At 52.8% G+C, this 13,232-nt stretch overlaps 1 protein-coding gene across 1 annotated transcript in view; it reads left to right on the plus strand.

Moving 5' to 3' along the window:
- Positions 1-13,232, plus strand: part of MAPT (microtubule associated protein tau) — a 96,668-nt gene that overhangs the window by 50,665 nt on the left and 32,771 nt on the right. The window contains 5 exon segments of the mRNA XM_042916189.1: positions 374-532; positions 4,866-4,952; positions 7,472-7,558; positions 11,330-11,395; positions 12,396-12,397. Of these exon segments, the coding sequence (XP_042772123.1) occupies positions 391-532; positions 4,866-4,952; positions 7,472-7,558; positions 11,330-11,395; positions 12,396-12,397 (384 nt within the window). The 5' untranslated portion in view covers positions 374-390.

A 13,232-nucleotide genomic window follows, 5' to 3' on the forward strand; every position in this document is an offset into this window, starting at 1 on the left:
CTGATGGCGCCCCTCTCCTGATGGGCCTTACATTTTAATGGGAAGAAAAATAAATAAGTAAGCAAGCTACTAGTGGGCAGCATTTGTATTTTAATGAAGTGGAAAGAGTGCTGGGCATCACGAGCCAGGCCCGGGAACCTGCCCACCTGGTGGTTCTGAGTATGAACTGATGTGATGCAGGTGAATTAAAAGTGCACATACGCGTAACGGGCGCGGCGGATGAGGTTGGCATCCCTCGGGGAGGGGATGGGGGGCGGAGATCTGTCTGCCCCGGGAGGTGGGCCCTCTCTCCCCGCCCCTACCCCCATCCCCCTAGCGCTTCGACCCCTCAGCTCAGCTTGCCCGCCCTCATCCTCCCATCTCCCTTCCCCAGGTGGGCCTTGACCCAGGATGGCTGAACCCCGCCAGGACTTCACCGTGATGGATGATCACGCTGGGACGTACGGGATGGGGGAGAGGAAAGACCTCCCCTCTCAGGGGAGCTACACCCTAATGCAAGACCACGAGGGTGACGTGGACCAGGGCTTGAAAGGTGAGTGCGCAGCCACGCATGCGCAACAGGTGCCTGGGGGGCGGGGCGGGGTTGGCGTGGGTGGGTGGCCGCCAACCTGCTTGTCAGGAAGGGGCTGGCCCGAAACAACAAGCTCTTGAAAGGGATTTTAAATACTTGATTGTGTTGGGTTGTCAGTAGAGTGAAGCCTCATAATTTGAAAGGGCCAAGATAACTCAAAATGTGAGGCCGTTTGAAAATGTACCCTTCCAAAGAAGAGTCTGACACGTGTGTGGACAGTGGCATGACCAAGATTGCAAGGGGCCTGTCAGTCTGATTTATACCCGGTGCTCTCTTGAGTCTTTAGCCCAATCTACTCACCTTTAGATCAGCAGCATTCATGAACATGAAAAATACTGGGCTTTGTATGTTATTTTTATCTCCTCCTTAAGAGCCTGTCTGGGCCCTCTTTCAGCAAGGTCAGCGCTGAGATTCCTGCTGTACCTATACTAACAAACTGGATCCTCTAAACCTCTAAATATTCTTTGTTTTATTTTTAAGTTTAGTTATTTATTTTCAGAGAGAGAGCGCAAGAGTGCACAAGTCGGGGAGGGGCATAAAGAGAGAGGGAGAAGGAGAGAATGCCACGCAGGCTCCTTGCTGTCAGCGCAGAGCCCGACACAGGGCTTGAACTGATGAACTGTGAGATCGTGACCTGAGCCGGGCCCTTAACCGACTGAGCCACCCGGGCGCCCCTAAACCCCTAGATATTCTATAATACAGTCTTTGGGCCAAGTTTTCTCGACCTCCTCCTCTCCCCCACCAAACACCTGTGTTTCATGTCCACGGAGTTTGGGAAGTCCCATGGAGGGCACCAAGCCCTCTCTACTGCTTCTCATGCTGTCCTCTCTGTCATTGCCAAGTGGTACCCAGTGTAAGAAGACCTCCATTCCTGCCCTCCAGACCCATTCCTGAGGAGACAAAATAGCAAACAGCCTGCTATTCTCTTTCAGTGCTAAAAATAATAAAAAATACTTTGCACCCTGAGGTGTGGAGCAGTGGCTGGAGGCGGTGGGGCTCCAAAGTGGGAAGGGTGCTCTTCTGGGTGCATCTGTCTGGGAAGGTTCCCTGCAGGAGGTAGGGTCACCAGGAGGACCCCTGGGTTGGGGGAGCAGGAGGAATGATAGTCCCTGCTCGTAGGACTCATTGTGGGGCCTGGTTTCAAAGGCAACTTCTGTCTCTCTGTTGAAGCAGAGAGCGTAGGAGTCAGAGAAACCTGGGAATCAGACAGGTGGGCTCCTGGCTGGTAAAGGAAGAGTGGATATACTGTCCTGGGGAGCTCAGAGGCTGCCCTCTGGCCTTCTTGGGGCCTCCCAGCCCCAGGTGCTGGGGGAGGGGAGTGGGGGGAAATACCCACACCAGCCAAGTGGCCCAGGGGGCCAGATCTGCCCTCTGGGTGTCAGGCTCCAAATGGTGGTGAGAAATGTTCGTCCTTACCTCTCCCAGGCCATAGCCTGGCTCCAGCCAGAGCTGCTAAGGTGCAGCTCCCATGGAGGGCAGTGAGGAAATCTGCTTTCTCCTTTGAGTCCTGCTGGCTGCCCTTCCTCCCTTTGTCCCCCACTCCGTTCCCCCCACCCCCGCACACCGTCTCCTCCTCTCCCACGGTCTCCTTTTCCTCCTTCCCTCTTTCTCTTCTTGCCTTGATTTTCTTTCCCCTGCTGTCCCCCTCCACCCCCGTGGCTCTACAGCCCCTTTCCATTTCCTCTCCCCACCCCGACCCCAGCCATATGGAATGAAGGGTACTGGCCCCCAGGACCTCGATCCCAAAGGTTAGTGGCACTCCGCTTTCTCCCTGCAGCCCTACCTGGCTGAGGCAGCTTGGGGTGGGAGCCAACATTTGCCTTGTTCCCTGATCCCCTGACCCCTTGACCCCCTCATTGGGGCCCTGAGAGCTCCTTCTTCTGAGGACCTGAGCCCACACATCCACGTGCAAGTCTCTGTTCTGGGTCATGATGACCATTGCCGCTTCCACGGTCAAGTGTCCCAATTTGGGTGATAAAGTTTATGGCCACCCTGCTTATAAGGGAACTTCCTTAAAATGGTAATCGGGGCATTTTTCTAGAACTCTAGGATTGCAAAGGCCTTCACCACCAGCGTCTCAGGCGATGCTCACAACTGCTGAGGGCAGATGTCACTTTCCCCGGTTGACAGATGACAAGTGGAGTTTCCTCTCTGAGGTCAAGGGCTGATAGGCGGTGCTGCCCCATCAGAGGGACATCTTCAGCTCCTTGTCATCTGTTTTGCCCCTTGTCACTCAGCCAGGTCCCCTTGGAACTTCCGTTATTAAACCCTCATGGGTGGAATCCAACTTAGAATTCTGCCTGGTGTGAATTATGCCAGTGACATTCTGTTTAGGGTAGGCTGGTATTAAAAATTAAATTTAAAATACATACAGTGTTGCCACAAATATACCTAATAGTATAGGATGTTAATAACTGGGGAAACTTGGTGTGGGGTATATTCTCTGTAGTAGCTTTGCAATTTTTTTTCTATAAATCTAAAACTGTTCTTAAGTAAAAAGTTCGTTAAAAAAAAAAGGAAAAAAAAGTGTTTTTTACCATTCATATTTTTGGGGGGAGAAATGAAATTCAATTTGTAAAGTTAGAACGAGTTTGCAAGTTATTTTGTGTCTCAGAGTTGTCTAAGGTATGTTTGCTAAAACTGCTCAATTCTTTAACATAAAACACGATCAGAAGTTCTGTGCTAAAACAAATATATGATATATGATATGTGTGTGTGTGTGTGTGTGTGCGCAGATTTTAAGTTGCTAGCCTTTTTGTCACTGCTGTGAAAGGGAAACATTTGTAGATAGTTTGCTTACCTAAAGAGTATACTTCCCAAGAAAGCAAGTGATACTTAAGAGATTTCCATCACTCCCATCAAATTTGTTCTTGCTTCTAAGGATTTAGGAGGTATTTCTACATGGGGCGTGAGCGGTATAACTTGGCAGAAGCTGTGTCACTTTACTAGCAACATTTTAGATAAGTGACAGACTATTTGGAATCATGACAAGAAACCACGTAGAAAATACTAGAACAAAGAGTATCTATGTGGAGGCTCAAAGTTGGACAAGGACTGGATACAGCCAAGAGCTTCCAGGTGGGTGAGGTGACAGGTGGTTAACTGATAGAGGAATGCACCCTAAGGAATTAAAAGGTGTTTAAGGGTTAACTTGTTAGATCTTCTAGATAAGACGTTTGGAAAAGGCTTCTTCCTCCTTCTTTCTGTCCCTCCAAGAAATTTAATAAGGCTAATTCAAATGATAAGGATGGCAGGCCCCAGGACAGAGTGGGGGAGGGGCTGCTAGGGAGACAAGCATGCTTGGGGCGCTCTCCATATGCTCTTGTGCTCTGACAGTCAAGCCTGGTTAGTAATAACAAGACCCAGCACACAGTCTGCAGATGCTTTCTCGCCATTTGTCCAAAGCCTTCTTGAGGCAGTTTGCAGGTTTGTGTAAGCCCCAGGACCAGGGAGCTGTGCGTGTGCTGGAAATCTGTTTAGAATTAGTCCTTCTTTGGCCGGATGGTCGCCCCCAGGGCTGGGTATCCACTGGCGGCATTTTAGCAGTGGGTGTCGGATCTCTCAGTGCAGTGGCACACCGCTTGCCCTTTCTCGTCTTGGGGTTCTGCTTTGTACACAGGCCAGCCCCGCAGACCCTGCCCTCACCCCCAGGTGGAGTGGCTTTCCCGGGCTCCATCAGAGCCTCCTTGGCTTCGGATTCTGAAAGGGCAGTTGTCTCCGTAGGTAACTGTGGCTGACGTTTCAGGTGCGACTCCAGTCCTGCTGGTCAGTACTTGGAGATCTTTCTAGGAAACGAGCTGGGTGAAGTCCAGACACACGATCCGACGTCCAGTTAGAAGGCACTGCGTCTGCCCTTTTCAGAGGAAGGAGTTGGATCGGAGTGGGTTTCCGGGCGTTCTACCTGTCGTCGATGAAGGGTTGCGCTCTCCCATGAGCCTCTCTCGGTCAGGAAAGACGCAGCAGCGGGCTTCGTAGTGTCAGCTGCCCTTTTGTCGGCATGAGAGCCGAGCCTCTGCTGAAACCGCGGGCTGATTAAAAGGCAGTTTCTCCTCTTGTCCGGGAACGAGCACCTGCATCTTGGCCTGATGACCCTGCTGTGGGGACACCGTCGTGTTGGGATGGGGGTGGGGTTGGTCCCCCTTGTGACTTTATCACGTGGCCACGCCCCATCCATCTGGGTCCCGCGCTGGGTGGTTTTCGGCTCCGAAAGACACTGCTCCCCATTTCCTCCTGCAGGCGGAAGGAGGGGTGGGGAGCGGCAGCCGTTCTGAGGGGCTCATTGTGTATGTTCCAGAGTCTCCCCTGCAGACCCCCGCTGATGATGGATCTGAGGAACCGGGCTCTGAAACCTCGGATGCTAAGAGCACGCCGACGGCAGAAGGTGGGCCCTCCTCTCCTTGCCTCACTGACACAGCTCCTCCGTGCCTCCAGCCTGCGCTTAGCCGTGCTTTGAGCCCCGCGTGCCACCCTTCCCGGCTGCGTCCGCTGCTGCCTCTCCCGCTGGCTGACGGCCATGCTTGTTCGGTGCTTTGCAGGACGGGCTCAGGCCCGGGAATGTCACGGGAGCCAAGCCCTGCTTTGGTGCCTCGCTCTCCAGTGCCGTGTTTGGGCACCTTCATCGTGTGTGTGCTTTGAGGCAGCCGCGTTTGGAGAGGCTGGGTCTGTGGCCGAGCGGGGCCCGAGCAGAGCTCCACAAAGCCCCTGCTCCGTGGCAGCTGTCCCCCCACCCCACACTCCTTCAGAAGCCCCCGCCCCCCTTGCTCTTCTCTCATGAGCCACCAGGTCCCAGTGCAGCCATTTGGGTGAGAGAGGGGGCGGGTCGGTGCACATCTCCAAGCTCATACTTTGGGACTGATCTGGTTTAGTATCCTTCATTTCTTGGGCTCTCGGCATGGTCCAGGACTCTGGACCTTGGCCGAGGTGTGCGTTCCAGCACGCCTTCTGACCTGTCCTCTCTAGACGTTTGGTGTCTAGGTTATTACAAAGCTCCTCATGTATTTCCTGAATTGCTCCTTGGTCCTGATTTTGACCACCTTTTCTTGCTTCCCTTCTGAGTCAGTCAACACTGCATTTGGTTTTAGGTAATGGAAAACCAAACTAGCTGGGGCCCAGATATGAAGAGGTTTGTTGGTCTCACTTAATAACATGTCTGGATGGCAGCAGGTCTCCAGCGTGATCAGTGCTCTTCTGTCTTTATCTTCTGCCATCTGTAATGGTTGGCTTATTGCCTCGTGGTTACAAGATGGCTGCTGCACTTCCAAGCATCACATCTGCCTTCCAAGCAAGAGGAAAGTAGCAAAGCATGGCTAAAAGGGCCCTGAAATCAAATGTGTTTCCTTTTTATTAGGAAAGCAGTTTTCCTGCAAGCCCCGCCTAGCCGACTTCTGCTTATGTCTCATTGGCCAGAGCTGAGTCTCATGGCCACGCCTGGCTATAAGGGGGAGGCCGGAACATGGAGCGTTTTGCTTTCCAGACTCATAAGTAGGAGAAATCAAGGGATAAGGGCATTGAGAATGGCTCTTAAGTAACCAGTCTGAGGTATCTGCCCTTCCATTCCCCCCCCCCCCATTCATCCCCAGGGAGGTTCATGGTTCTCTTCTCAGTACTCTCCTCCTCCTGGCTCTGCCCATGACTTTGGAGGCTGTCACAAGACGAGAACGTGTCCCGGCATCTCCCCAAGTGTCCACCTTTGAATGAATTGAGAAAGTGCCTGCCAATTGCTTGGTGTAAGGGACCATCTGTGGGGGAGAAAGTAGGTGTGGCCCTGCCCCCACCCCGGCGCCCCCCCCCCCCCCCCAGGTTCTCAGCCCAGTGAAGAGAATACCCAGGCCAAGGGCTCTTTGTGCTCCTTCTTAGAGCTGCTGATGCAAGACATTTCCCGCTGATCTGGTTAGGACAGTTTTGCAAGTTGCTACCTCCCTGAGGTCGTCAAACACTAATGCCAGACTTCATAGCAGCCTCCTAAATCATGGTTGTCAGTGGCCCCGTCAACATTATTCTGGAAGAATCTTCCAACCAAGGCTTGCTGCACTCTGGATCCTGTACATGTGTGGGCCCCGAGAGTTTCCACTCCCTCCCCACGAGGAAGGGGACTCTGCTGGGGCTGGGCTTGGCCAGGCGGCTCCGCCTGCTCCCGAGACGACCGTGATTAAAATGGATTCCATTTGACTAAATTGACTCGGACTCTTGGAAAGCTTTCAAAGCTGACAACTCCTTATGTCTGCCTGGAACAGCCTGGGCGTATGCCAGGGCACTGCTTGGGGAGGAGTGCTGAATTGGAAGGTGCTCACCTTGATGAGAGGCTGACAGCAGCTCCTGGTGGTGGGTTTTTACCTGTGGCCTCTGCTCTGCAGGTGGACCATCTGTTAAGCCTGTTGTCAAGCACCCAGCTCTGGACGGGACCAGCCTGTTCATTGCCACCTGGGGGAGTCTGTGCTTTTAACCGTGGGTCACGGACTCACAGGACAGGGGGCTTAGAGCTGGACGAGAACTTGAAGGTCACCTGGCAATGATATTCCCATTTTGCAGATGAGGAAACTGAGGCCCAAAAGGCAAAGGTCTTGCTCAAAGCCTCACGGCCATCTGATTTTAGACATTTCCTCTTTAAAACACCTGGGCCCGTCCCCGGCAGTCTCTTCTGCTGCAGCGTCCACACGGGGGCTGTCCCCGGCAGATGGCCTGGGCATCTCATGAGGCGGTGCCACCAAGCAAGATATTCATGTGCTTCCTGGGGAAACATCAGGCAGGGGCGCGGCTCTGGGTGTTGCTTTGTGGTGTTGCTTTTTGCATGCCGCCGAGTCCCCTCCTGCCTCCCCGCCCCTGCCTGCTCCCACTCGAGAAGTAAGGTGAGGGGCTTGGCCTGGCTTTCCTAGCCTCCTTAAGGCAACTCTCGGTTTCCAGACGCGACAGCGCCCTTAGTGGATGAGGGAGCCCCCGGCGAGCAGGCGGCCGCTCAGCCCCACACGGAGATCCCAGAAGGAACCACAGGTGAGGGTGACTCTCATGGCTGGGTGGAGGCGGCCCTGGCCGGGTGCCCGGCCGCCCTGCAAGGAGGAGTGGGTGCGAATAGGGGTTATGCTGTCTCCCAGCGAGGCAGCAACGTGGGAGGACTCCCGGTTTCTGGGAATCTTGGGTCATTCCAATCTTGGTGCCTTGATGGCCGATGGCTTCCGTGGCTGCCCGCCAGCCTCCCAGAGGAGGGAGGATCTTCTGGATTCCGTCTAGCTTCTCCCTCCATCTCAGCCGGCACAACAGCTCCAAGCTCTCTGCAGGGTCCTCCGAGGCAGGCTGGTGGTAGATCATCCCTGGGCTCAGTCCACCTTCCTGCTGGGGCTCTGCCCAGTGACAGGGTCACCTCCTAACAGACAGTTTACCGCCTGGGGCACCCAAGCGTGTGGCAAGGTCTCATGACTGACCCACGCCTTTGGAGGATCTTAATGGGACAGCCCCTAGGGAGCTCAGCAGTGTGACCTAGCATCCATTTCTAGAACTAGCTTTTTCAACGTATCTGCATCGAAGAGGCGTGACGAGACTGTCCTGTCAGCACAGATGATGGGGGTCGCACAGACAGGGCACCTACCAGAAATGGTGGTGGCCTCCAGCCCCCTGGGACCCTTAGGAAACGGCTCGCTCAGCCCAGAGCTCTGGCCGCCGTCCCCTTCTGGTAGCGTTCTTTGCGCTTATGTAAACGCTCAGCTGTTGGCTTCTGGATTGGGAGGGCACTGAAGAAGATGTGCAGAAGAGTTCCAGACAGGATGTCACCAGCACTGGAGAATGGGGAAAACATCCCCAGACAGGAGTCTTGTTTCCTTCCTGAAGACGGTGCTCACGGCAGCTTTTTGGGAAACTGCAGCTTTTTCTCGGGGCTCCATTCGTTGAGAACCCCCATGCAGAGGTCCAGCGGCAACCGCCCCTCCCTCCACTCCTCAGAACTGTTTCTGCTTTGTGAGTTGGTCTTGGAGGCGTGTTCTTGAAGCTGGATGGCCCTCGTCCTTGACAGTGAAGGTCGTTTGAAGGCTGAACAACGATGAGTTCTTGGATAACCTGATTTTTGTACCCCACCCCCACCCCTGTGCCTGTATAGTTTACTCAGTGGGAGAGCCCTTCCCCTCCAGGGTGAAAACTGTAGCCCGCTTCTGACTTTTTCATCACTGCTAGGCGATCAAAAGTACCTTAGTCTCGTCGCAAAACACAGTTTGCGAGTGCCGGTTAGAATGTCTGGTCCCATCCAGTAGCCCAAGCTCATTCAGGGTTGCAGCCCCCCACTTTGGGGCTGGGGAGGTGGAGGGGACGGGAGGCAGGAAAGTTCGTCCTGGATCAGCACTACTGGGCACGGCTTCACGCTCTCTGCAGCGTTTAACGTCGACTCTTTCTTTTGTGGGCACCTGTTTGGAATCCTTCCAGACTCCTCCATCCCAGTCATCCCCCAAAAGTCCCTCCCTCTGTCCTTGATTCCAGCAGGCACTTTGCTCTCTTCAGCCCCTTGGAATCTGCAGATCCCCTCCAGCCTTCTGCTGAAGTTGGCTTGTTTCTATGGGCAGCCCACCGGCCATGGTCCAAGGCGCCTCCACGCTGCTGCCTCCCTGTGTCCATATCGGGTCCGTGGGAAACACAAGGGCATGCTTTGCCCAAGCAAACTTGGGGTGTGCAGACTGACCACAGGGCTGCAGCCACACCCTTCGCTCCGCCCCCAAAGCGGGGCCAGCCCATCTCTCCTCTGGTTTTCCCAGGTGGGATTCTGACAGCGGTCCGCCGTGTCGCTAACCACAGGGGATACGCACCAAGTGTCTCCGAGTGGTGCCTTGAAACCCTCCCTTTGGGGCTGAGGTGGGTGGTGGCCATGCAGCCCGTCCTCCACGCTCCCAAGCCACCCTCTCCACCCTTTACATCCTCAACGAGATAGGGAGGATTTAGATTCGGGGGGCTTTTTTTCAGCTGTTGACCTGGATGATGTGTAACCTAGTGTCGTCCTTGGTTAGGTGTCTTACATTCTTGAAACTTCTCCTTTGAGGCCTACTGGGGATGCAGTGTGGCCGCCCCACAGCAGGAATCCTTGCCTTGCTGGGATGGGAGCCCCTGCCTCTTGGGGCTTCAGGGATGCGGAAAGCCCGTGTAGTGATGTGATGGTCCAGCCACGGCCACACACCCTACCTCCTCCCTTTGGCCTCTCTGAGCACTTCCCTTGCTGGGAACTGGGGAGTGAGGGGGCATCAGGGTTATCAGCAGCCTCCAGTGTCTGACATGCACCGGGGCCAGGATATTGCAATTCTGCACCCGCGTGTGAGTGCAGTGACCTCCCAGTGCCACGGCAGTGATGTCATTCCCATGTGTCCCCCACCCCTTCCCCGTGTTCTCCGTCTCCAGGACTCTATGCCACTTAGCTGGACCTGCTGTCACTCTGAACCTTTCTACCGCAGCCTCGTCAGAAACTCAGACAAAATCTGTGCTTGAAGCTGTCACTGTTTGACCTCGTGGGTGGCACAGTGTCAGCTTGCGGGGGCCCCAGAGCAAGGTCGTGTTTATGATCTGGTAGTTGGGGAGCCCACTGCCAGTCCCCTCACGGCCCTCACAGCCGCTGTTCTAGGACAGCCAGAGGGCCAGGTGTTTATAAGGCCATCGTGCAGCTGTCCAGCGACCCAGAGAATCTTTCTTTTCCCTCCTCCATGCCCTCCACGGCAGGCCTGAGCTGGTGACTTGGCATTTCTGTTTTAGGCATGAAATCGTAACCATCTCAGGTCTGGGAGAAAAGACTCGTGGCCCAGCCAGCAACTTGTAGGCATTTCTTAGGGGTGGTGGTTTCCCTGTCTCCATCCATCAGGGCATGCATGTTGGTTCTTCTGGCATCGTGAGGCAAGTGCACGTCAATGTGTGCACCAACTTGCTTTATAAACTCTCTTCTACACAATTGTATCTGTTGTCCTGGAGCAATGTCCTGATTTTTCACTGCGCAGAAATTGGCATTGCAGTAAAGCTTACTGATTTTGTCACTGTTGATGATGTGATCTTCTTCATTTGGGGTGAGCCCAAGACACCCTAGACGCTGCTCACTCCCGGCCTCCTCCTAACCAGGTGGCAACTACTCCTGGCAGGTGGTTACAGGGGTTTGCCCAGTAGTTTGGAGAAAAGAACCTGCACAGCTGTGGGGCACTTCCCATACGCCCGGCATCTCACTAAACACAGTCATTCAAATTCTCGTTTTCACCGTCATCCTCCGAGACAAGCCGTTTTCATCACCTTGGGGGTCTAGGTGAGGAAACAGAGGCTCTGAGAGGTTAAGTAAATGGCAGTGCCTGGATGCGAACCCCAGCCTGACTCCACAGCGCATGCCTAGTGCTTTCCTGCACCCTGAGCGCCCCCAGAGCACTGGCTGGGCTGGGAGTGCACCTGCCGTTCGGTGGTGGTTCCCATGGTGATGGTTGAGCGGTAAACTGCTTCTCTGACCTCACCCACCCTGCGTGTCTTTGTTGAGTGGGGCACTCAGGACCCTGGGCCCACTGTGGAGAAGGTCTTTCCTACAGGATCATGGTCACCTGCAAAGTGTGTGGGTACGGTGGGGTTCATTTAGTAACCTGCTTTTGTAGACATCCCCAGCAATAATATTTGCAAAAAGCCAGAGGTTCAGCCCCTTGGTACTTACTCGTAAGATGTGCCTTTCCTGAATGTTTTCAGAAAAATACTGGAAGATGCAAAGAACTTGGTTTCTGGCAAACAATAACTGTTTTTGCTTATATCTTCTTCATTTGTTGACACATAAACCAGCTGAAGAAGCAGGCATTGGAGACACCCCCAACCTGGAAGACCAAGCTGCCGGACATGTGACTCAAGGTCAGTGGGCTAGAATCGCCTGCCACAACCTGGGGGTCAGGAGAAGGGAGATGGCAGCATTCAGATGGGTTCTACCCTGCAAAGAAAACTCGCACCTGGGCCCTAATTCATGGGTCCAGGAGGTTCTTATCAAAGATGGGCTAATCAGACATAGAAAGAACTCTAGACACACACACACACACACACACACACACACCTCTGTTTTTTTTTTTTTTCCTAACACTGTTTCTGAGTTATTCCTAAGGTATTTAGTGTCCTGAGAGAGGCTGGCCCTGTCCAGCCTGGGGAGTCAAGAAAGAGTGTCCAACAGAAACTCACATGTGAATGATAGGTGATTTTCTCCTCAGGCTGCCCTCTGGCCCTGTCCCAGGAGCAAGGCCTCAACCATATCTCCACCAAGCAATTTCTTTTTAACTTTCTCCTGTGCAACATTCAGACCTTATTATGATTTTCTTCTCAGGGACCAAAACTGTGTTCAAGGAAACCAACTTTCTGTAATCATTTAGCCCAAATGTTTTAAGAACTTAATTTTATATTAAAGATTCCTTATCAGGGTGCCTGGGTGGCTCAGTGGGTTAAGCATCCGACTTCAGCTCAGGTTATGATCTCTTGGTCTGTGAGTTCGAGCCCACATCGGGATCTGTGCTGACAGCTCAGAGCCTGGAGCCTACTTCAGATTCTGTGTCTCCCTCTCTCTCTGCCCCCACTCACTCTCTATTTCTCTCTCTCTCGAAAATAAATAAACATTAAAAAAAACTTAAAAAGAAAAAATTCCTTATCTCAGGAAATAGAGACCTCTGATATAATATGGCACTAGGTTCATTTTCTATCACCTGCTGCATCGATGAACTGGAGAGTCTACTGTATCATGTGGAACTTTCTAGACTGCCAGAGAGCTAGAAAGACACTTTTTTTCTCTCCAGAAAGTGATACGGGATTTGTCCAACATCTAGTGCTGGCATTGGGGCCATCTGGCTTTAGGAAGACTCTGGGCCCAAAGAAGTGTTTCATTGAGGGTTGTTGGTTTTTTTTTTTTTAATGTGTATTTATTTTTGAGAGAGAATACTAGTATGCATGAGCAGGGGAGGGGCAGAGAAAGACAGAATCTGAAGCAAGCTCCGGGCTCTGGCGGGCTCCAGGGTCGAGCTGTCAGCACAGAGCTCGAACCCACGAGCCATGATATCATGATCTGAGCCAAAGTCAGACACTTAACCCCCTGAGCCACTCAGGCGCCTGTTCATTGCCCCATAGTGGGCTAACCTCATTTCTCATAGCATGGAGAGGTGTGTTTTCACTCTTAGACTCACAGAGAGCTTCAGAAAATATTAGAAGGGATAATCAGTGTAAGGAAGAACCCCAGTCTGTGTGTTAAATAACTAGAACCCTGCCACCTGTTTCTTTCAGGTCATGATTTTCAAGCTTAGGTGAAATGAGAGGCTTTTATAACCACTGGAAATGACCATTTATTTCCATAGAAGTGGATTTGAGTTTTTTCTACAAATATTTATTACAGGCTAGGTCTTCATGTCCCTGCAACATATTCCATGCGATGAAAAGATCAGGCCAACATCTTTTGTGGAAACTTTGTTTTCATGCTCACTCAAATTTTTAAAAAAAATTTTTAAATGTTGATTTATTTTTGAGAGAGAGACAGACAGAGTGTGAGAAGGGGGGGGAGGGGCAGAGAGAGGGAGACACAGAATCTGAAGCAGGCTCCAGGCTCTGAGCTGTCAGCATAGAGCTCGACACAGGGCTCAAACCCATGAACCACGAGGTCATGACCTGAGCCAAAGTGAGATGTTTAACCAGCTGAGCCACTCAGGTGCCCCTGTGCTCA

Source organism: Panthera leo, chromosome E1 (genome assembly GCF_018350215.1).
Source record: "Panthera leo isolate Ple1 chromosome E1, P.leo_Ple1_pat1.1, whole genome shotgun sequence".
Taxonomy (NCBI): domain Eukaryota; kingdom Metazoa; phylum Chordata; class Mammalia; order Carnivora; family Felidae; genus Panthera; species Panthera leo.